The sequence below is a fragment of the Hoplias malabaricus genome, chromosome 4 (assembly GCF_029633855.1).
Source record: "Hoplias malabaricus isolate fHopMal1 chromosome 4, fHopMal1.hap1, whole genome shotgun sequence".
In the NCBI taxonomy this organism is placed as follows: Eukaryota; Metazoa; Chordata; class Actinopteri; order Characiformes; family Erythrinidae; genus Hoplias; species Hoplias malabaricus.
The window spans coordinates 64,235,475-64,260,281 of record NC_089803.1 but is presented as its reverse complement, the minus strand read 5'-3'; the positions used below and the strand labels follow the sequence as shown (position 1 = coordinate 64,260,281).

General features: G+C 39.9%; 2 protein-coding genes across 8 annotated transcripts in view; both read left to right on the top strand.

Moving 5' to 3' along the window:
- Window positions 1-24,807, top strand: part of LOC136694620 (sialic acid-binding Ig-like lectin 10) — a 75,232-nt gene that overhangs the window by 38,519 nt on the left and 11,906 nt on the right. For all 7 annotated transcript variants that reach the window (XM_066668325.1, XM_066668323.1, XM_066668321.1 and 4 more), the window contains one exon: window positions 24,356-24,610. In XM_066668325.1, the coding sequence (XP_066524422.1) occupies window positions 24,356-24,610 (255 nt within the window). The remainder of the gene's footprint in view (window positions 1-24,355; window positions 24,611-24,807) is intronic.
- Window positions 1,398-20,003, top strand: LOC136694044 (B-cell receptor CD22-like). Its single transcript, XM_066667390.1, has 11 exons — window positions 1,398-1,403; window positions 3,654-3,768; window positions 4,184-4,234; window positions 4,334-4,540; window positions 5,070-5,155; window positions 5,198-5,315; window positions 5,640-5,912; window positions 7,212-7,526; window positions 18,280-18,639; window positions 19,174-19,503; window positions 19,741-20,003. Exons 1-11 carry the CDS (start codon window positions 1,398-1,400, stop codon window positions 20,001-20,003), a joined length of 2,124 nt encoding a protein of 707 aa, XP_066523487.1.

Below are 24,807 nucleotides of genomic sequence, written 5' to 3'. Positions count from 1 at the left end.
AATCTCTTAGTCCAGAGAGTGAGTGGTAGGACAGAGGTGTCCACTCCCAACAGGAGCGGTGTAATTGCCCGCTACCACCACAATCTGCCATCACGCTCTACCTAAGTCTCTCGCCAAACCGGGGGTGACCTAGGCAGACCAATCTAACATTAATTGTTTACCATTTATCTAAATGTATTGACCTGTCAGTTGGACAGGTCAAAAGGGGGAATTGTTGTAGAAAACAATTTTATTACTTTGTGTTTGTTGACAAATATCCTTAAATGATGATTAGTTAAATTAGCATTTATAACTACATACTCATTGTGTGAAATCCTGTACCCTATATGCATGTATATGAATGACTAACCAGTATTTACATTATTAATTACTTACACATGTAGTTAAACATTTTTGCTTGATTCTGCACTACTAACTCATATGATAATTACTCCTAAAGACATATTATAAGCTAACTTCACTATATGGCATGATAACTTGATATTAACACACAGTTTTAATTCTTAACGTCTAACCTTGAACAGATGTGCACTCCAGGATTGTAACACACTGACATCATAGTGTTGGGCACGGAGGCGCTGATCTGTAGCTTCTTCTTGTGGCCTTGAAGTGTATTTCTAACTCCCTAAATTTTAGTCTCTAGGGAAAAAAAGTGCTGAGAAGAGAGGCCCATTGTAAGCCTGACCAGATAATGAATGTCTTCAGGGTCACAACAGGCACCTGAATATTGCACGTGAAGAGCTGAGTACTAACACGTGAAATTATGCATATTAATATACGCTAATCAGCCAGAAACGCCTCACCACCAGGCTATACGTCATCATGGGTATAACTTTTTGAGTCAGATGATGGGAGGTCAGAATTTTCACTTGGGAGGGGTATTAGACTGTTCTCAATGTGTGAATTCTCCTGGATCCAGTATTTTGGTAAATAAATACTTTGATTTGCTTTGAACTTCACTCGACTGGTGTCTGCGACTCTCTCGTAACGGACACGCCTCCCCCGAAGAGGGAGAGTGTATTTTGGACCTTTTTGTTATTTTCTCATGGGTTGGTAAATTTTAAATACTTTGAGAACGGTCCAAAGAAACATTTTTATCTTCAGTGTTAGCAGATGTTTTCAGGTTGATTTATACAAAGCTGTTCGTTAGGGCTCTTCAGAACAAACACAGGAACATTTGGGTCGGGTGACCAGATCTGAGATGGTGAAAAAGAGGACACGCCTCCGGGGTGGGGTGAGTGATGAGCTCTCGCCCCTCGCTGCCGTTGTATGCTTAGCTGTACCTTTGTGTGCTTTTTGGTCCTTTACACCTTTATTTGCTACACATGGGAATTTCTTTTCTAAATCATTCGAGAATTAAAATAATATACATTTACGTTTCGGCATAGCTGCTCGAGATGAGGGTAGGTACATGACTTTTGTCTGACGTAAACAAGGACGACTGACGTGCAGACAGATCAATTAAATGTTTACAGAGAAGTTTATCGACCAATAACGGTAGCATTCAGGCCGTCCAATCAGAAGATTTTTGGCTACTTCACCACGCCCCCTTCTCACTCAAGCGAACCAAACGGAGTAGTGGAGGGCGGGACTAGTTCGTGAACGAAACGCTTCTCAAAAGTTCTATGGAAGCTCTAGAAAAACAAAATGCCGGATGTTTGTGAAATTCCGTCTGGACATTTTTTAAGTCTAAAATGAAGGACATATCCGGGTAAAACAGGACGTCTGGTCTCCCTACATCTGGGTCTGGGTCAAAGTTTCTGTAAAATGACTTAATTGTGCTCCAAAATATCAGGACTAATATGAGCTGAAGAAGCTGGTGCTTGTTGCAGGTTTGAGTAACCAATAGAAACACCCCGGAGAGCTTTCAATTAAAGAGATGTAATCTGTGTAGTATTTTGAACTGCAGTAAACCAGTGCTGACAACAAACTGAACAAGGACACACTTCCTTAAAGGAACACAGTATCATTACTTTACAATTACATCTTCATAATCATTGTGATGCTTCATTGTAATGAATAGAACCTGTGGTGTCTACCCTGGGCTCACCACTGTAGAAAATGCTCTATGTATCTTCTGGAGGAGGGTAGGAATATTTTGGCTTATGGGCGTGGAGTGGTGTTAAAATGTTGACTTTTCAGTGTAAGGTGGTCTTAATATTTCGGCTCATTGCTGAACGATGGTGTTGAGTTTGTGGACATTGTTTTTGGTGGTGAATATAAGACAGTCGTAATGACTCGTGTGTGAAGTGTGGCTTAGCTCCTGGGAGTAGGATGGTCTTAATGTTTTGGATCATGAGTATGAGCTGTTTGTAGATTATTGGGTTCTTGGTGAATGTGAGAGGAAGCTTGTGTGTGTGTGTGTGTGTGTGTGGTTACAGCAGTTGTACAGTATCTGAACAGTGTTTAGGAGATTTCTCCTCCTCTCTGTGAGGTAAGAACCACACACACTCCTCGTCCTCCCTCTGCAGCTGATGGTCATTTCTGTTTGGGCGGTTTCTCTCAGCTCTGCTCCTGTGTTCTCTCTGCACTGGACGCTGTAGTGTTTCTCTGCTCTGAAAACTCAGACTGAATCAGCTGCTGATCACTGACGCTGCTTTAAATGCTGGAATATATCATTTTATTTTTGAAATGATTCATGTTTGTAATTCTCTGAGTGGGTTTCCATTTTCTCTGAGGTAAGAAGCACACTGTTCTTTTTCTCTTTACATTTCTGATGTTTGATTTTTCACATTCCACTAAAGGAACATCATCTGTGAAACTGTAAAATAACGAGGAGTGCAGTGAATAGTTACATTTCCTCAAAGACGAGAGCTTCAGTAAAACACTGAGGGGGTTTAACTTTCTTGAGTGTTTTATAGCAGTTTATCAGTGAGGAGAGGGGTCTGTGTTATTCTCCTTCACATTAGATCCTGATTTTTTACTTGTGTTTCATTTTCATTCTTTGTTCTTTTCTGTTCCTTCGCACTGAGTCTGTTCTGTCTTTCTTTTTTCCCTTTCTCTCTTTCTCTCTCTCTCTCTATCTCTCGCACTCTCTCTCTCTCTCTCTCTTTCTCTCTCCCTCTCTCTCTCTCTCTCTCTCTCTCTTTCTCTCCCTCTCTCTCTCTCTCTTTCTCTCTCCTCTCTCTCTCTCTCTCTCTCTCTCTCTCTCTCTCTCTCTCTCTCTCTCTCTCTCTCTTAGAATGGTTCACAGCAGGATTAATGAGGTTCACAGATAACTTTAGTCCAGAGATGAGGACTATCCTATAGAAATGTCCCTCAGCTCTTTTCCTGTTGGACACATTTGATTTGAGGTTTCGTTTATTTGTCTAAATGTAATGACAGTTAATAAGTGTCCTCTCTCTGTCTCTGGGTCGGTAGGACAGCCCTCCCTCTCCCCATCACTGAGAATAAAGTCAGTTCAGAGTCTGTAACTGATGTAAAAGATCTGAGCAGTTAGTGTTCTCCTCCGAGAGTGAAATCCACTGCAGAGACGATGTTTCTTTACTGAACTAATTTACACATCTCTCTTCTTCAGGTGACATTTCCTCTTCAGAAAGATGAAGTTAGACCAGAAACTTGTTTTCGTTTGTTGTTTGTTTGGAGGTATGTCCATTATGTATTTGTGAGTTTACACTCTGCTGTCGTAACTCAGTTATTGTTCTTTATCTCAGTCTCAGGACCCCACTCACTGCACCTGGCTCATGTTTCCATTTCAGGAGCTTTACAGCTGTATTTGGAGTTACTTCATGTTCTACACTTCTTCCAGATCAGAAATAGTTCTGCGAGGTTATAATAATGTATAACTAGCTTGTTATAAATGTGTTATTGACTGTACTAAGGGTATTAATAACGCATGGACAGAGGAATTTGTAGTTTCCTGGGAGTTCAGGGGTGGAGTTTAGAGAAGTGCAGTCTTTTCTGCAGTTATCTCTAAAACTGTTCTTCTGTTCTCATTACAGGATCAGATCTGGATTTAGAGTCTTTTTCCTAATCTGATAAACTATGTCTTTCCCAATTATTACAACATTTCATACAAAATGTGTCATTTTATTTCATTAGAACATCTATAGTGTGTGTTCAGGGAGCTCTGTTTTATTTATAGAAATGATGTTCTGAGTGTGAGTTTAGCCTTGTGTCATGTGTAGTGTAGTAGTGTGTGTGTGCAGTAAAGTTTAATGTGACACTTTCTTTGTGTTTTCAGTGGCTTTGTCCTTGGAGGGTTTCAGTGTCACTCTTCCACAGAGTGTAGAAGGTGTGAGTGGACACTGTGTTCTCATACCCTGCTCTTTTACAGTCAGCAGCGAATATGAATATAGAGTTAAGAAAAGTCCTAATGTTGTATGGTTTAAAGAAGTTGATGGGACAAATAAAGTAGTCTTTGATTCCAGTGGAACAGTCAATAAACTTCAAGGGGTGTTAATAGGAGATATCAGTAAGAAGAACTGCACCACCATCTTCAACAGCGTCAGTGAGAGAGACACTGGGACGTATTACTTCAAAATCGATGGAGGAGTGAAATTCACTTTTGCAGAGTCACCCCTTTCAATAAACGTCACAGGTTAGTGACAGTGTGACTGTATTCTTTTTCAAACTATAAACACTAGACTAGTGACAGTTAATATAATTTATATCTGTGGCACTTGTGAAATGTCACACTCTGAAGCCCTTTACGCTGCTACTGTTCTTGGAAATGCTTGGAAATGTTGATCACACGCGACTCTTAAATCTCTTGAGGGTAAAATGCTGGGTATTGTACTGGGTTTTGTGATAATTTTCTGGGTGTTGAACCAGGGCTCCTGTGATCATTTCCTGACTACTGCACTGAGTCTATTGTGGTAATGTCCTGGGTATGGTACTGGGTCTAGTGGGGGACAGCTCTGGGTATTTTGCTGGGTCTTGTGAGGGCAATTTGCTTGTTCAGCTTCATCAAGATTTCAAATCTTTCTTTCTTCCCCAGAAGTATTTTCTGTTTAATTACTTGGGTAGAAGTGTGTGAAGGAGCTTTAATCCATTCCTGGTTAATTATCAGTAAAATTCCATAATAAAATATAATTGTTTATTTATTGTAAATCTCTTTTGTGTCTTAGCTTCACCCCCCAAACCCACACTGACTCTGTATGGAGAGCAGATGGAGGAGCAGAATCAGAGAAAAGAAGTGTTGGAGGGAAGTTCTGTGAGTTTATTCTGTTCAGCTTTTTCACTCTGTACCTCTCAGCCCCCAACTTTAACATGGCGCCCCCTGCAGAATAACAGCTCCCAGGAACAGAACCAAAACTCCAGCTTCGTCTCCTCTCACCTGAACTTCACAGTTACTCGTCTTCATCATGGACTCAGTATCAACTGCACTGCCACCTACCAGCTGAAAAACAAAGAAATAAAAAAAACAAGAAAGAACTCTCTTACATTACGTGTTTTGTGTAAGTCTGGTTTATGAACGAATATAATTACTGTACAATGTGATTATGAGCTGAAAGTTGTGTGGTGTCCTAAATGTGATCAGTTTAGTGGGATTTTGTTGGTAGAGCTCTGGACTCAACCTGAGACTGGTGTGTACTGAATCAGGGACTGACAGACTTCAGATGAGACTCAATTGTTAATTGTAAGTTAATTACTTATTCCCACCTTTGCTTCATATAATTATTCTATTTTTCTTTCAGATGCCCCTTGGAAAACATCAATATCAGTGTCTCCCTCTGGTTCAGTGATGTGGGGCAGTTCTGTTTCTCTGAGCTGCAGCAGTGATGGGAACCCAGCAGTGAACTACACCTGGTTCAGAGAGAATGGGGAGCAGATAGAGACCGGACCCACATTCAGCATCACTGAGACTAATGATACACACAGTGGTTTATACTACTGTAGAGCTCAGAACAAACATGGATCTCAGAACTCATCTGTGCAGCTGGAGGTGCAGTGTGAGTACAACTTCATTAGTAAGTTTCATTAATTAGGAAATCAGAGGTGATATAGAATTACGTATTTACAGAAATTCTGTCCCACCACTGTGTAGCAAAACAAATGCAGGAGAAAAACTAATGTGTGAGTGCTGAGTGACATATGTATTCAACAAGATGATTAGGGACAGAGATTGGGACAAGGACAGAGGATAAGGATTAGGACCAGGATAAGGACAGAAACAGAGGGTTAGACTATGGGACCAGCACAGTTGATGCACACAGTGGTTTATACGACCCTAGAGCTCAGAATCAATGTGGATCATACGGCTCCTTGTTATTATTAAGGGGTCAGTTAGAGTACAACTCTGCAGTGCTCAACTATCTCTCTACAAATAACCCTGTGGTTAAATTAGACAGAGGAGAATAACTGACAACTTACAACAGTTTTTCATGATGAACAGTTTTTCAGTGAGAGCTAAATGGAGAGATCTAACATCATAAGAAACAGAAGAAATGCTTTAGTGGCTGCTTTCTTTTAAACAGTATGTAAATGTAAGTTGTCTTATTCTACCTCAAAAATACTTTTATTAAATGTAAAGATGGAATGTTAGCACACAGTCATGTGACCTCAGTGAGCCTCTAGTTTCCCAGATGTCTGTCACCTTTTTATTTTTAATTCTAAAAGGTTAATGAAGCAAATCAAGACAGTTTCAGAGGAACTTTAGATCATTAGGAAACTGTGGGAAAACTGAGACTTTGCTCTTTGTGGCTGAATGTGCTGTAGTTCAGTCACATGCAGTGTTTTTAATAATAGACTTTGTTGGTCATGAAGCTTCCGACATTGGGCACAACCTGAAAAGTATTTTACCGGAAATACGAGTAAAATTAGGAATCCCCTGAAAGCTAGTTCTTCTCTGAACTAACTTTAGTGAGAGCTCTGTAAAACAGAACTATTTAGAACTCAACTTTTTTTTTTTTTGCCTGTGTATTTTTTGTTTTTCTTTGTTTAAGTGAAAAGGTTATGGGACATATGTTTGTACCAAAATGCAAATTTCTTATCAGTCATTGACAGGGCAATGTAAAAACTCATTTCATTAACACTTTCAGTAAACACCATAGATATTTATCATGAGAATAAGAGAGATTGTGTTTACATTCTTACAACAGTCACTCCTTTAAACTTTACTGGGAAATATTACTTTAGTGGATTTTAAAACTCCAGAACAAATTGGAATCAATCATCATTTGTCACCATTTCACAGTTCTAATGTTGAATGAATGTGACTAGTGTTTACTTTTTACCTGAAAACTCACCTCTCTCTCTCTCTCTCTCAGTTTCTCCCCAGTTCTTGACCTCCCCGTCTCACTGTAACAGCAGTGATAATGACGCAGTGATGATGGTTTGCTTGTGTGAGGTTCGAGGGCGTCCTGTTCCTAAACTGGAGTGGCGTCTAAATGAACAACCTGTCTCTCAGTCAGGCAGTCTGTCCATTAAGGAGGAGTCTGTAGGTGTGTCTGGATTGAGGAGCATCCTCTCCATGCATCGATCACATCTGTCAATGTCCTCACCCCATCTGCAGTGTGTCAGCACCAATCAGCTCGGCTCCTCCACTCTGCTCTTTAACTTCGTGGGACGCTGCAGTAATTCAGGTCAGAAAACACTGCTTTACTTAAAGCAGCATTCAGTCATTTTCTCCAGTGATTAATCTTTGTACTGAAACAGCTCTTTTACTGACACCCAGTGGCCTGGATGTGTCAGAGATTCTGTATTAAACCTATTGCTGATTATGTTCAGTGCTTGTTTGCAGGATTTTATTTCATTATTTGTTAGCAGGCTCAGGCCATCAAAGCCATCACCAAAACAGCTTTCTTCCATCTTAAAAATACAAACCGGATTCCAAAAAAGTTGGGACACTAAACAAATTGTGAATAAAAACTGAATGCAATGATGTGGAGATGGCAAATGTCAATATTTTATTCATAACAGAACATAGATGACAGATCAAAAGTTTCATCTGAGTACATGTAACATTTCAAAGGAAAAATACGTTGATTCAAAATTTCACAGTGTCAACACATCCCAAAAAAGTTGGGACAAGTAGCAATAAGTGGTTGGAAAAAGGAAACTGAGCATATAACGAAAAGCTGGAAGACCAATTAACACTAATTAGGTCAATTGACAACATGATTGGGTATAAAAAGAGCTTCTCAGAGTGTCAGTGTCTCTCTGAAGCCAAGATGGTAAGAGGATCACCAATTCCACAATTGTTGCGCAGAAAGATAGTGCAGCAATAACAGAATGGTGTTACCCAGCGTAAAATAGCAAAGACTTTTAAGTTATCATCATCAACCGTGCATTACATCATCAAAAGATTCAGAGAATCTGGAACAATTGCTGTGCGTAAGGGTCAAGGCCATAAAACTCTACTGGATGCTCGTGATCTCCGGGCCCTTAAACGTCACTGCACCTCAAACAGGAATGCCACTGTCAAGGAAATGACAGAATGGGCTCAGGAATACTTCCAGAAAGCATTGTCAGTGAACACAATCCACCGTGCCTTCCGCCGTTGCCAGTTGAAACTCTACAGTGCAAAGAGGAAGCCATTTCTAAGCAAGCTCCACAAGCTCAGACGTTTGCACTGGGCCAGTGGTCTTTTAAAATGGAGTGTGGCAAAAAGGAAGACTGTTCTGTGGTCAGATGAGTCACGATTTGAAGTTCTTTATTGAACACTGGGACGCCATGTCATCCGGACCAGAGAGGATAAGGATAACCCAAGTTGTTATCAACGCTCCGTTCAAAAGCCTGCATCACTGATGGTATGGGGTTGCATGAGTGCTTGTGGCATGGGCAGCTTGCATGTCTGGAAAGGCACAATTAATGCAGAGAACTATGTTCAGGTTCTAGAATAACATATGCTCCCATCTAGACGTCATCTCTTTCAGGGAAGATCCTGCATTTTTCAACAAGATAATGCCAGACCACATTCTGCAGCAATCACAACATCATGGCTACGTAGAAGAAGGATCCGGGGACTGAAATGGTCAGCCTGCAGTCCAGATCTTTCACCTATAGAGAACATTTGACGTCTGTTGAGTGTTGTAAGAAGAAGGGGGGATGCCACACAGTGGTAAAAAATGGCCTTGTCCCAACTTTTTGGGGATTTGTTGACGCCATGAAATTTTGAAACAACATATTTTTCCCTGCCCCCTCCAGGGTGTATTCCTGCCTTGCGCCCAATGATTCCAGGTAGGCTCTGGACCCACCGCGACCCTGAATTGGATAAACGGCTACAGATAATGAATGAATGAATGAATGAATGAATATTTTTCCCTTAAAATGATGCGCTCTCTCAGTTTAAACTTTGATCTGTGATTTGTGTTCTATTCTGAATAAAATGTTAGATGCTGGCACCTCCACATCATTGCATTCAGTTTTTATTCACAATTTGTTTAGTGTCCCAACTTTTTTGGAATCCGGTTTGCATAATCAGAATTAATGGTTTAGAGTCACAACAACATCTAGAGATACTCAGTCATGTTTTTATCTTCAGTAGAGTGGAAATATTGAAAAACACCATCTCTAACATGAGCTGCAGTGTTTTAAATCCACAACAAATGTGGAGGTAACGTTGAGCATTACTTAATCACTGAGTATTTGCTTTTGTTATTGTTCTTTGTGACTGAACACAGCTCTGTGCCCCATTTCAGACAGATCAGTAGAGAATTCCTTGTTGCACCATCCATCGCTGGGTTCTTTCGTCATCTCCAAAATCCAAGGGTTGTTTGAACCTCTTCAAAACATCATGGTGTAATTTTAAGAGCTGCCATGGGGAGACAGATATAAACAAATGTGATCTCTGCTGTAGCTTGGTGTTTTCACAAATCTGTAGTTAGTACTGGATGTCTGCATTCCATCGGGTTTATTTCTGCTTGAAGTAGGTGAAGTAGCATAACCATTGTGCTGCAAATAACTGCATCAAACTGCCAGAAGGTCTTAGATGTGCCCCAAATGTAGAGACTTTTAAATCTAGGTTAAAAACATCCCCTTTTCATGTGTCTATGATTGAGCTCTAAAGGTTGTACTCTACTCTCAGTACACATTGAACTCTATTTTATTTTATTTTAAGTCTTTTCCTTTAATTTTTTGTCTTAATGTTTGTTTGATTCCAATTCTTGATTCTTATATTATCTAAAACTTCTCCTAGGATTTATCGACTGTTTGGAGGTTTTAAACGTTAGTTGCATGAATATTCCAAGTATTGATTAAGATCTTAGAGGTTGGTTTTGCTTCAAAGTACAATATTATTCAGTCACTGCTGCTACTCTTTGGGTGAAAGCAGTGCTCTTCCTCATTCACAAATTTGTTGTAAATCTCTGTGTTAAAGCTTTACTGAGGTGCCACACCTCTGATTGTTCTAAAGCTTTTGTTTTTATTTTATTTTATGTCTGAAGCCTTTTTTAATTATGTTTCTTTACATAAGTTATAATCATATGTTTATGTTTTCAATGGTCAAACACTTTGAATGATTGCAGTGTATGAAAGATGCTATATATAAATGTAAACAAATCATATGAATAGAGTTGAATACCAATTTACAGGTTTGTTCATTTAGTATAATAGTGGAGTACATAATATCATAATACCCCCATTTATCTCTTTCACACAGAGCTGTTTTAACAGGGCACTATACATGATATTTACACTTGTTTTTAAAAGATATTCTACTTTCTTTTTTCTTGACACTTAACTGATGCACTCTTTCAAAATTTTCTCACTTCAACAACCATAAAAAGGAAGTGAAATGACTGTTAAACAAGAAACTGTTAAAATGTTTTCGTTTGTTTTAATTCTGTTGCCAAAGAGTCCTTATCTTACTGCAGGGTGAGTAGTAAGAACTGGAATGAACTGGAGTGAATGAAGAGCTCCTCTGCTTATTTCCTGTGGCATGCTTTGGAACGCAAAATCTGGGGGCCTTATTTTTACGAAAGACCAAAGTGCATTATGGGTATCCACTGTCCACCAGTAGTGTATATTGATTGTACACTACATTTGCTGTGCATTGTGGGACCGCTTGAGTGCACAGAAAAATGTCCACTGTTTTCAGACACTAGTTCAAAATGGCAGAACACCAAAATAGTGCAACAAATGTAGAACAGCATAGCAACCAGCTAGTAACACCCTTCAAGCCACTTTAACACCATAGCAACAGGAGATAGCAACAAACCTGGAAACCTAGCAACATCCCAGCTATACTGTTTTAGCCAAACAATAGTCAACCGAGCACACGGCTAAACTCTAGTAACTGGATCATTCTCTGTTTGTCCATTTATGATCTGTGTAGGTCATCTGCAGATTACCTGTGTTCTGATTGGTGCAGTTGCTGGAGCGGCTGCAGTAATCCTGGGTGAAATATATTTATGCAGAAGGTGAGGCTTTATTAACATAATTTATACACTTTAAGAAATTCTGTCTGTTCAGTGCACATTGATACTTTTATGTGGCTCTCTCACAAATAGGGCCCTAAGCCCAGTGTAGTGCTTGATGTGGGTCCTTAATTAACCAGCTTCTACACCAAAGTACTGCTCTTGATTTATATCCACACAGTTCTGAACAAAAACACATGGATTAAGATCTAATTAAGGACAAAAATCTGATTGGAGTCACTTCAGCCTGTTAATGCACATATAGCCCAAGTGCTCCTTTAAAATTCTCATGTATTTTATGCTTAACACATCTGTATCACAGCTGGTCTGAACCTGAAGCTCACTGAATTTATTTTTTAATCTTTTTATTATGTTTCCAGACTTTTAAGAGTATCTCATCCTCAGTCCTATATCTAGTTGGTTGCAGATATTTAGACAATATTGGCCAAAATTATGGACATTTCTGTGAAAATAAGTGAACACATTCTCTGCAAAAAGAGCCTTGAATGGGAAATTTTGATGTTAATTTTAGTTTGTGATTTCAATTTTATGCAAATAATATTTTAAATATGAACAGATGGCAGCACAGTGGCACAACAATTAGTTACGCAGCTGCAGGGCCCTGGGTTTGATCATATTTCTTCTAAAATTTACCGTTCCACTTTAAAAGAGGGAGACATCCTGAACATAAACAAGCCAGAGAGTATTGTGCTTCCCCATAATTGTAGACATCCCCTTTAAGGAGCGATGGATAATTTTGTTCTCACTGTTCATAGCTCGGCAGAACGGCCCAAAAACTCAGTATCATTTACACCTGTGTATCAGAACCTGCTGTAAACAGCGGATAAAACACGACTCTTTTCTTATTATATCTCTGCCTCTGGAGCTGGAGCTGAATTCAGCCACAGCGACGCTGGACTGAGCATCTCCACAGCGCCCCCTGCTGCTGATGTACACATAGATCCCATTTAAACTGGTGAAAATGTGGGAGAGCAGCAAGGTTCAGAGGATCTTGAACTGAATCATTTAGTGTTATTTGTGAACTGACTTATTTTGGTGGTAAAGGGCTATGTGAGGAGTTCTGTGTGTTCTCACTGTGTCTGTGTGGGGTTCCTCTGGCTGCTCCGGGTTCTTCCTACAGTTCATAAACACACGGGTACCACCTTAGCATGAGACTTCACTTATAAAGATTTATAATTGGTTTACAATCTCCTTATTAGTAGTTATTAATTATGTTGTAATACATAAATAGTAATTAACAATTATTTAACAATCATTTACAGACAGTTAACAGTTCTCTGTGTAAATGTGAGCAGATGTGTTTTCTCTGCAGATGCTTGTCTCTTATTTTCACATAAAATCAGGAAGAATGTGGACAATTTTAAGTATATGATTAAATCTGAAACAATTATTTTACAATCAACTGTTTATATTCTTCTGTCTTTAACATTCATTAACTATTAATTCTGCATGTGTGGGGGAGATATATTTAAATCTAATCATTAAATATCCTTTTTTTTTTTTTAGAAAACACCACAAATCTTCACTAGAAAAAACTGAAGGATGGGTTTTAACTGAAGGGGTTTGTAAACACACACACACACACACAGACACACACACACACACATTTAAACATATTATGGAGTACATAGAGGTGGATAAACTGTAACTAAGTAGATTCTTTTACTCACTAATGTACAATTAAAGTATATGAAAATCTGTAAAGTACAGATCTGTCAGTGTTTGTATTGAATACATGATCTATATTTATAACTGAGTAAATATTTAATATTGTTTGATTCCTCAGGAGGAAGAAGGAGAAGATGGAGACTGTCTTTACTCCACTAAAACCATAGTAGTGTATGGTAGGGCTTTATAATCAGTGCTTATTTAGTAGAAGAATGATGTCACGTGGAAAAAAGTACAATGTTTGTTGCCACTGGAGACAAATGTAAAAATGGCTGATGCTGTGTGAGAAAAATGTAGGGAGACGACTCCTTGCGTGGTACAGTGTGAGTTATAAAATCTTGGCTTATTTCCCCAAATACAGTGCTATACACTATGTCCAGTGTGGAGTCGTGAACACGACTGATACCCGACTGTCAGCAGTGCAGGAGCCAGTATTGTGAGACCTGTATACTGCAGGATGTAGTGAGATATGAGGGATTTACAGCCTGTGCCTGAAATTTAACGTTGCTCTCAGTGAGTTTAAACATTTCACAAAATGTGTACGATTCCTGGTTTAAATTCCAAGCCACGTGCAGTAAATGGTGTAAGATGACATCATAGACTCCAGCTAATACAAGCACAGAGTGTGACCAATGATATTGTGTGGTTAGTTTTGGGATGAAGACCACGTACCGTGAAGAACTGGGACTAGCAGCAGAACTCCCAGCAGGCATTGCGGCTCCCCCTTGGACTGTATGGGGACTGTTAGGGATCTTTTAGGAATTAAATGTTGCTGTGTGTGTGTGTGTGTGTGTGTGTGTGTGTGTGTGGAGATTAAAATATATCAAATAATTTGCTTAACTTTTTATTTTTTATAGGATTGAAAAATGATTTATTATTAAAATAGATGTGTTACCTGTTGGTTTTTCATTTGACACAATTCTGAATAAGTTTCTTACTTTGTATTTGTTTCTTCATTGTTCAGATTTGATGTGGATTGAGTGTGTTTCATTTATACTTTTAAATGTATGTATCAGAGAGATATAAACATTTTATCTAGAATGTTCTTTTCATGATTTAATCTATAAAACTTCTATTCTTTTGTTGGATATTTCTCATGTGTTTCATTACTTTATTCATTCGTTGTCTGTAAGCGTTTATTCAGTTCACTGTGGCTTTGGGTCCAGATCCTACCTGGAATCACTGGGCACAAGGCAGCAATGTATTTCATTTCTATTGTTTAAAGTTGTCTGAAAGAAGAAAGACTTTGGGTTCTTTTTACTTGGAACTTATTTTATTGTGTGTTTTATAAAACCATTTTTTGGTGTTGTTTCTGTGTGTGTCTTCTTTAAAATAATGTATAAAATGTAAAAGTGCATTGAAGAGTGTGAGCCACAAATACAATTAATTCCAATGTTGAAGTCTGATTTATTTTAACTTTGCTATTGGAAGCAGACATTTGGAGAAACTGTGACATCAAAAGTAAAAACTAAACTTTTAGAATGGATCTGAATGAATGAAAATGACCAAATGTAGAACAAATGTACATTTCCACATCAGAAAGTGGTGCTGAATTCACTAAAACCCCCAAATCACTCACTCATTACTTTTAGTATTTTCACTATATTTACATTCAAAAGTATGATTTGAAATCACATGATCACTGTAGCTTTTGGTTTAAATACAACTCCATACACACTTTCCAGTTAATATTTGTAGTGGACAAAGTGTTAAAAGGACACCTGCTGATCTATAAATTGGTTGGTTTCAGCCACTGGGAAGAGAGAGACATTGTACTGTATATTCCCCTAAAATTATGTTTCTATTTGTCTTTAATGTGGTTTGTTGTAACGGCAGAAGTCAGTTACTGGAAAATCATTGTCCCTTAACACAGTCTGCCACAAGAAATACAACCTCTAATACACAAAGAGAAAGCCATGCATCAATTACATGTGAACACACTGCAGAGTTAAGCTCATCTAAGAGGGTAAAACACAGTGGAAGACAATGGCCACCACAGACTGTTGAGCAGCTGATGTCTTGTATCAAGCGAAAATGGGGAAATACTTCACCTGAAAAAGTGCAGCAACATTTGATACACACCTCCTGTGCAGTATGCAGTAAATTAGAGTTGGACCTGTTTAGTTCTCATTTAAAAACAGCATTGAATAATACATTTGTGGAAACGCAGCCAGTGAAGAATGAATAATTGACAGATTGCACTTGATGTGAGTGGCCACAAGGGGGCAGCATCCCCCCACTCCAACACAGGGGCGTTTAAGATGTTTGTGTAAATAACTTTGTGTAAATCATTTTTCTGGAACATTCTCATAAAACAGTGCTACTCCCCGGTCTCCAGGTGATGATTATTTCTTCTTGTTTTTAATGAAGGTGTGCTATGTATCAGTCTTTGTGTTAGCAGATGTTTTCAGGTTGATTTATACAAAGCGGTGCGTTAGGGCTCTTCAGAACAAACACAGGAACATTTGGGTCGGGTGACCAGATCTGAGATGGTGAAAAAGAGGACACGCCTCCGGGGTGGGGTGTGTGATGAGCTCTCGCCCCTCGCTGCCGTTGTATGATTAGCTGTACCTATGTGTGCTTTTTGGTCCTTTACACCTTTATTTGCTACACATGGGAAAACATGGGAATTTCTTTTTTAATTCATCCAAGAACTTTTACGTTTCGGCATAGCTGCTCGAGATGAGGGTAGGTACATGAGCTTTGCCTGACGTAAACAAGGACTACTGACGTGCAGACTGACCAATTAAAGATTTACATAGAAGATTATCGACCAATAACGATAATCAGACCAGTCAGACCGTCCAATCAGAAGATTTTAGGCTGCTTCACCACGCCCCTTTCTCACTCAAGCGAACCAATCGGAGTAGGGGAGGGCGGGACTAGTTCGTGAACGAAACGCTTCTCGAAAATTCTATGTAAGTTCCTGATGTTTGTGAAATTCCGCCAGGACATTTTTTAAGTCTAAAAAATAGCACATATCCGGGTAAAAGAGGACGTCTGGTCACACTACATTTGGGTCTGGGTCAAAGTTTCTGTAAAATGACTTAATTGTGCTCCAAAATATTAGGACTAATATGAGCTGAAGAAGCTGGTTCTTGTGGCAGGTTTGAGTAACCAATAGAAACACCCCGGAGAGCTTTCAATTAAAGAGATGTAATCTGTGTAGTATTTTGAACTGCAGTAAACCAGTGCTTACAACAAACTGAACAAGGACACACTTCCTTAAAGGAACACAGTATTGTTACTTTACAATTACATCTTCATAATCATTGTGATGCTTCATTGTAATGAATAGAACCTGTGGTGTCTACCCTGGGCTCACCACTGTAGAAAATGCTCTATGTATCTTCTGGAGGAGGGTAGGGATATTTTGGCTTATGGGCGTGGAGTGGTGTTAAAATGTTGACTTTTTAGTGTAAAGTGGTCTTAATATTTCGGCTCATTGCTGAACGATGGTGTTGAGTTTGTGGACATTGTTTTTGGTGGTGAATATAAGACAGTCGTAATGACTCGTGTGTGAAGTGTGGCTTAGCTCCTGGGAGTAGGATGGTCTTAATGTTTTGGATCATGAGTATGAGCTGTTTGTAGATTATTGGGTTCTTGGTGAATGTGAGAGGAAGCTTGTGTGTGTGTGTGTGTGTGTGTGGTTACAGCAGTTGTACAGTATCTGAACAGTGTTTAGGAGATTTCTCCTCCTCTCTGTGAGGTAAGAACCACACACACTCCTCGTCCTCCCTCTGCAGCTGATGGTCATTTCTGTTTGGGCGGTTTCTCTCAGCTCTGCCCCTGTGTTCTCTCTGCACTGGACGCTGTAGTGTTTCTCTGCTCTGAAAACTCAGACTGAATCAGCTGCTGATCACTGACGCTGCTTTAAATGCTGGAATATATCATTTTATTTTTGAAATGATTGATGTTTGTAATTCTCTGAGTGGGTTTCCATTTTCTCTGAGGTAAGAAGCACACTGTTCTTTTTCTCTTTACATTTCTGATGTTTGATTTTTCACATTCCACTAAAGGAACATCATCTGTGAAACTGTAAAATAACGAGGAGTGCAGTGAATAGTTACATTTCCTCAAAGACGAGAGCTTCAGTAAAACACTGAGGGAGTTTAACTTTCTTGAGTGTTTTATAGCAGTTTATCAGTGAGGAGAGGGGTCTGTGTTATTCTCCTTCACATTAGATCCTGATTTTTTATTTGTGTTTCATTTTCATTCTTTGTTCTTTTCTGTTCCTTCCCACTCTCTCTCTCTCTCTCTCTCTCTCTCTCTCTCTCTCTCTCGTAGAATGGTTCACAGCAGGATTAATGAGGTTCACAGATAACTTTAGTCCAGAGATGAGGACTATCCAATAGAAATGTCCCTCAGCTCTTTTCCTGTTGGACACATTTGATTTGAGGTTTAATTTATTTGTCTAAATGTAATAACAATTAATAAGTGTCCTCTCTCTGTCTCTGGGTCGGTAGGACAGCCCTCCCTCTCCCCATCACTGAGAATAAAGTCAGTTCAGAGTCTGTAACTGATGTAAAAGATCTGAGCAGTTAGTGTTCTCCTCCGAGAGTGAAATCCACTGCAGAGACGATGTTTCTTTACTGAACTAATTTACACATCTCTCTTCTTCAGGTGACTTTTCCTCTTCAGAAAGATGAAGTTAGATCAGAAACTGGTTTTCGTTTGTTGTTTGTTTGGAGGTATGTCCATTATGTATTTGTGAGTTTACACTCTGCTGTCGTAACTCAGTTATTGTTCTTTATCTCAGTCTCAGGACCCCACTCACTGCACCTGGCTCATGTTTCCATTTCAGGAGCTTTACAGCTGTATTTGGAGTTAACTTCATGTTCTACACTTCTTCCAGATCAGAAATAGTTCTGCGAGGCTATAATAATGTATAACTAGCTTGTTATAAATGTGTTATTGACTGTACTAAGGATATTAAAAAAACATGGACAGAAGAATTTGCAGTTTCCTGGGAATTCAGGGGTGGGGTTTAGAGAAGTGCAGTCTTTTCTGCAGTTATCTCTAAAACTGTTCTTCTGTTCTCATTACAGGATCAGATCTGGATTTAGAGTCTTTTTCCTAATCTGATAAACTATGTCTTTGCCAATTATTACAACATTTCATACAAAATGTGTCATTTTATTTCATTAGAACATCTATAGTGTGTGTTCAGGGAGCTCTGTTTTATTTATAGAAATGATGTTCTGAGTGTGAGTTTAGCCTTGTGTCATGTGTAGTGTAGTAGTGTGTGTGTGCAGTAAAGTTTAATGTGACACTTTCTTTGTGTTTTCAGTGGCTTCATTGCCTTTGGAGGGTTTCAGTGTCACTCTTCCACAGAGTGTAGAAGGTGTGAGTGGACACTGTGTTCTCATACCCTGCTCTTTTACAGTCAGCAGCAGATATGAACAAGAACTTAAGAACAGTCCTAATGTTGTATGGTATAAAGGTGGCTACGAGACAGAAAATGTAGTCTTTGATTCCAGCAAAAAAGTCAATAAACTTCAAGGGGAGTTAATAGGAGATACCAGTAAGAAGAACTGCACCACCATCTTCAACAGCGTCAGTGAGAGAGACAATGGGATGTATTACTTCAGAATCGAAGGAAGAGTGAAATACACTTTTAGAGAGCCACCCCTTTCAATAAACATCACAGGTTAGTGACAGTGTGACTGTATTCTTTTTCAAACTATAAACACTAGACTGGTGACAGTTAATATAATTTATATCTGTGGCACTTGTGAAATGTCACACTCTGAAGCCCTTTACGCTGCTACTGTTCTTGGAAATGCTTGGAAATGTTGTTCACACGCGACTCTTAAATCTCTTGAGGGTAAAATGCTTGTATTGTACTGGGTTTTGTGATAATTTTCTGGGTGTTGAACCAGGGCTCCTGTGATCATTTCCTGACTACTGTACTGAGTCTATTGTGGTAATGTCCTGGGTATGGTACTGGGTCTAGTGGGGGACAGCTCTGGGTATTTTGCTGGATCTTGTGAGGGCCATTTGCTTCTTCAGTTTGATCAAGATTTCAAATCTTTCTTTCTTCCCCAGAAGTATTTTCTGTTTAATTACTTGGGTAGAAGTGTGTGAAGGAGCTTTAGTCCTAGTTAATTCCTGGTTAATTATCAGTAAAACTCCCTAATAAAATATAATTGTTTATTTATTGTAAATCTCTGTTGTGTCTTAGCTTCACCCCCCAAACCCACACTGACTCTGTATGGAGAGCAGATGGAGGAGCAGAATCAGAGAAAAGAAGTGTTGGAGGGAAGTTCTGTGAGTTTATTCTGTTCAGCTTTTTCACTCTGTACCTCTCAGCCCCCAACTTTAACATGGCGCCCCCTGCAGAATAACAGCTCCCAGGAACAGAACCAAAACTCCAGCTTCGTCTCCTCTCACCTGAACTTCACAGTTACTCGTCTTCATCATGGACTCAGTATCAACTGCACTGCCACCTACCAGCTGAAAAACAAAGAAATAAAAAAAACAAGAAAGAACTCTCTTACATTACGTGTTTTGTGTAAGTCTGGTTTATGAACGAATATAATTACTGTACAATGTGATTATGAGCTGAAAGTTGTGTGGTGTCCTAAATGTGATCAGTTTAGTGGGATTTTGTTGGTAGAGCTCTGGACTCAACCTGAGACTGGTGTGTACTGAATCTGGGACTGACAGACTTCAGATGAGACTCAATTGTTAATTGTAAGTTAATTACTTATTCCCACCTCTGAATATAATTATTCTATTTTTCTTTCAGATGCTCCTGGGGACAAATCTGTATCAGTGTCTCCCTCTGGTCCAGTGATGTGGGGCAGTTCTGTTTCTCTGAGCTGCAGCAGTGATGGAAACCCAGCAGTGAACTACACCTGGTTCAGAGAGAATGGGGAGCAGATAGAGACCGGACCCACATTCAACATCACTGAGACTAATGATACACACAGTGGTTTATACTACTGTAGAGCTCAGAACAAATATGGATCTCAGAACTCATCTGTGCAGCTGGACGTTCAGTGTGAGTAGTGTTCAGTGTTGAAATACTGTAATCTGTAAATACATTCATCTGTGTGTATTATACTCAGAACATTTATTGTCATTAACAGCCCAGGTCTTGTTCTTATTTCTACAGTGTCTTTGTCCATTAATGTATTAATTATGAAGTCAGAGAGTTTGCTGTGTGTAGTGACTTAATTCTGACTTGAGGAGTAGGACTCAAAACTCGACTAGATTCCCCACATGAACTCAGGACTAGATTAAGGGTTTGTTTACGGTTGTTGATAATGCAGACAGTTCAGTGGCCTGGGCCCTATATGAAGCTCTAATGGATTTGCACAGGACATTTTAGAATAGAATAGAAATAGATTAGAAAGCCTTTATTGTCATTATACATAGCATACACAGTATACATAGTACAATGAAATTGGAAGCTGCTCCTTAAAGTGCCCACAGTGCAATATTTAAATAGAAAAGTTAGAACTATCTAATAAAAACTTTAGAAACATATAAGTACCCTATAGACAAGTAGGACAGACAGAACAGATGACACACTGTAAATGTCAGTGAGTGCAGATTCCCATTTAGCAATGTAATGGCTTTGGGAAAGAAGCTGTCCCTGAGTCTGTTTGTTTTGGCCGGTATGAACCTGTAGTGCCTACAAGAAGGCAACAGGTTAAGGAGGTGGAAGCCAGGATGGGTAGTTTCCTTCAGAATGTTTCCATTTCCAGAATTATAGATGGAGTTTATGGAAGGCAGAGAGCAGCCAATGATTTTTCTTGCAGTATTGGTCACCCTCTGCAGTCTCTTTCTGTCAGCCTCTGTGCAGCTGGAGTGCCACACTGACATAGCATAGGTCAGTAGGCTCTCTATGGTGGAGTGGTAGAAGGTCACCAGCAGGCGCGTGTGTAGTTGCTCCTTCCTGAGCACCCTCAGGAAATGAAGCCACTGCTGGGCCTTCTTAACCAGTGCAGAGGTGTTGACTGTCCAAGAGAGGTCTGCAGAGATGTGAACTCCAAGGAATTTGAAAGATTCCACTTGCTCCACACATTCACACATTCAGTCCTGTTCCGCCTGCACTCCACTCACCAAGTTTCAGGACCTCATCTCTGTAGGCCGTCTCGTCTCCCCCTGTTATCAGTCCCACCACCGTTGTGTTATCAGCAAATTTCACTATGATGTTCTCTGGGTGGGCAGGACTGCAGTCGGATGTGTAGAGTGAATAGAGAAGTGGACTCAACACACATCCTTGGGGGAAGTCGGTGCTGATGGTACGGACGGAAGAGAAGTGACAACCCAGTTTCACCTGCTGGGGTCGGTTGGTCAGAAAGTCTTTGATCCAGTAGCAGGTTAATGGTGAGAGCCCCAGATTGACTAACTTGTCTGGAATTATTGTATTAAAGGCAGAGCTGTAGTCAATGAAGAGCATCTTGACATAAGTCCCCCGTTTCTCCAGGTGACTCAGTGCTGAATGGAGAGTGATGACTATTGCATCTTCTGTAGATCTGTTAGTCCGGTATGCAAACTGGTGTGTTTTAGAACCAGTTTCTCAAAGCACTTGGTGATGACTGGGGTGAGTGCTACCGGGCAAAAGTCAATGAGACTGGTCATGGGTGATTTTTTGGGCACTGGGATAATGGTGGCTGATTTCAAGCAGGCTGGGATGACGGCTTGCTTCAGTGACAGGTTGAAGATATTGGTGAAGACCTGTGCTAGCTGATCAGCACATGCCTTAAGCACCTTCCCTGGTACACCATCTGGGCCTGTAGCCTTCCTGGGGTTCACAGCACGAAGCGCCCTTCTCACATCCTCAGCTGCAAGAATGAGTGCGGGGGAGCCAAAGACAGAAGTGGGTTGTAGTAGGAGGGTGGGTGGTGTTGTAGTTAAGAGCTGTGCCTGGGTCTCAAAGCGGGCATAGAAGCAGTTCAGTTCCTCCGCCAGTGCAACATCTGAGTCACCGGATGTCGTAGCACAGCCTTTGTAATTGGTGATGGACTGGATGTTCTGCCAAACCTGACGAGGGTTGTTTAGCTGCTCCTCTATTGTCCTCTTGTGCCCTGCTTTGGCCATTCTGATGCCTCTCCTCAGGTTAGCACGAGTTGTACTATATAGTGCTCTGTCGCCCAATCTGAAGGCCGCGTCACGGGCTTGGAGGAGCATGCGGACTTGGTTAGTCATCCATGCTTTTTGGTTTGGATATACCCAGATTGATTTTTCCACAGTGACCGTATCCATGACAGTGACAGTGACTGATGTAAGACAGTACAGTGTCTGTGAATGTTGCCAGGTTTTCATGGTGGAAGACTTCCCACCGTGTTTGCTGTATTTTACATCTTACCTTCTGTATAATTACAATTTATTTTCTCTATAGACATGTCAGATATGCCAGTCTGATTAAACTGACTTCAGAACCAGGTCATAATTGATGTCAGGATTTATGGTGCACAGTAACGAGGAGTCAGACGTAAATGCAAGATGCAACCACTCAAATAGAACAGAAAGACCAGGAAATACTACTAAAACAAACTGATGTGAACTAAACCTAGAACAAATCACACAACATCTGTCTGAGAAACTAAGAAACTAAACATAGACATGGGCAAAAGTAAAAGTAATACCAAGCATCTACAGAGAAACACCTAAAAATAGACAGAGAGAGAGAGAGAGAGAGAGAGAGAGAGACAGAGAGAGAGAGAGAGAGAAAGAGAAAGAGACACGCAACATAATACAAAAGACTAGAACCAACACTAAAAAGCAAAGTAACCAAGTGAATGTAGACTATAATATAAAACAAATACCACAGAGAATACAGAAAGGCAAAGGTACAATAGACAGGAATGAAACAGAAGGCAAGACAAATATACAAAATAGGGAACAAATACGAGACAAAACTGGCAAAGACAAAGACTAATACAAAGGAAAACCTGAGAAATGCTAAGACAGATAAACGAAGTGATCAGAACAAGAGACTCAGGGAAAACCAGCACAAAAACACGACAAGAGAAACATCACGAATGACCGACAAACACAGACATTAAGGACCGGGTTTTAAACTCATACTAATGAGCAACACCAGGAGCAGTCACATTAGGAAGGAGGCGTGGCTAGGACCGATGAGTAGACAAGCACCTGGACAAAACCTAAACAGAAAGCACGTGGGAGACATGGACAGAGAAACACCAAGGAAAACTAAAGGCTTAAGAAAGAGAAAACCCAAGAGTAGAAAACAGAAACAAGACTGAAACAAGGAGAAGGAGGGACCAACTGTGACAATTGGACTCTACATACTCATGAATGTAATAGAGACTTGTCTGTCTTTGACTGAGAAACAACCAGGGACTCAAATGTCAAGACATTGGACTTACTCCCTGCAACTTTATAGAATGTTTACACCTCTGTTTAAGGCCAGAATTCTTTTGGCTTCATTTGATGCACTTTGTAACACATCTGTATCTGCACCTCAGTCTGGTTCAGTGATGTTGGGCAGTTCAGTTTCTGATACACAATAGTTTATACTACTGTAGAGATTATACAAGAGTTAGTTCTGCCCGAGTAAACTGATTGGACCTAATTATCAAAGAAGTTTTTTTTAAGTTGGCATTATTGTTGTGTTATACTAAAAATATTAACAACAGATAATTGTTCAGGTCTTGGTCATCCTCCATGATCATATCTTCACTGTGTCTTTGTCCAGTTATGTATGAAGTCACAGAGTTACCTCACTGTACTGACTTGTTTAAGACTTGATGATTAGACCCTGAGAATTGGCCATAAACAAATGCAGGAGACAAACCAGTATACGTGTGAGTGCTGAGTGACATATGCATTCAATGAGAAGAGTATAGGGGCAGGGATTGGGACAAAGACAAAGGATAAGGATTATGACTAAAATAAGGACAGAAACAGGGGGTTGGAGTATGGGACCAGCACAGTTGATGTACACAGTGGTTTATACGACTGTAGAGCTCAGAATTAATGTGGATCTCACAACTCATTGTTACTAATAGAGGTTCAGTTAGAGTACAGCTCTACAGTGCTCAAGTTTCTCTACACAAATACGTCTCACCTCTGTGATTATATAAGACAGAAGAGAATAATTGACTAAAAGAATAAAGAACTGTATATCAGACATTTCCATAGCTTTGTTGCACTGTTTAGATCATTATAGATGATGTGTAGATTATTATGGAACAGTGAGAACTCACTAACGAGATCACAGTTTGACTAAACTGAGTCGTGACTTTAAGTGAGAATTGTCTCTGTCTTTACATGATGTTTGACCTGGACACAGACTTGGAACAGGATTGAGACCTAGTCATCACCTGCCGCTTAACGACTTATTCCCAGCTCTGCTTCATACCATAATTCCTTGTCCTTTTTAGATGCCCCTAAGAACACCTCTGTATCAGTATCTCCATCTCGTCCAGTAATGTTGGGTAGTTCTGTTTCTCTGAGCTGCAGCAGTGATGGAAACCCAGCAGTGAACTACACCTGGTTCAGAGAGAATGGATCCAAGATAGAGACCGGACCCACTGTCAACATCACTGAGACTAATGAGACACACAGTGGTTTCTGCTACTGTAGAGCTCAGAACCAACATGGATCTCAGAACTCATCTGTGCAGCTGGATGTACAATGTAAGTACAGTGCTGAAATACTCCTGATATATTCCATGATTGATGATACAGTGTATAACAGCACTGGAACTTTCAACTATAAACACTGAGTATAACAGCATTCCCATCATGTGATATTGATTAATTATCAGTGTTATACTCGAAGAGTCCTGATAACTGATAACTCTGCCAGTCTTGGCCCTCCTGGAAGTTTATAA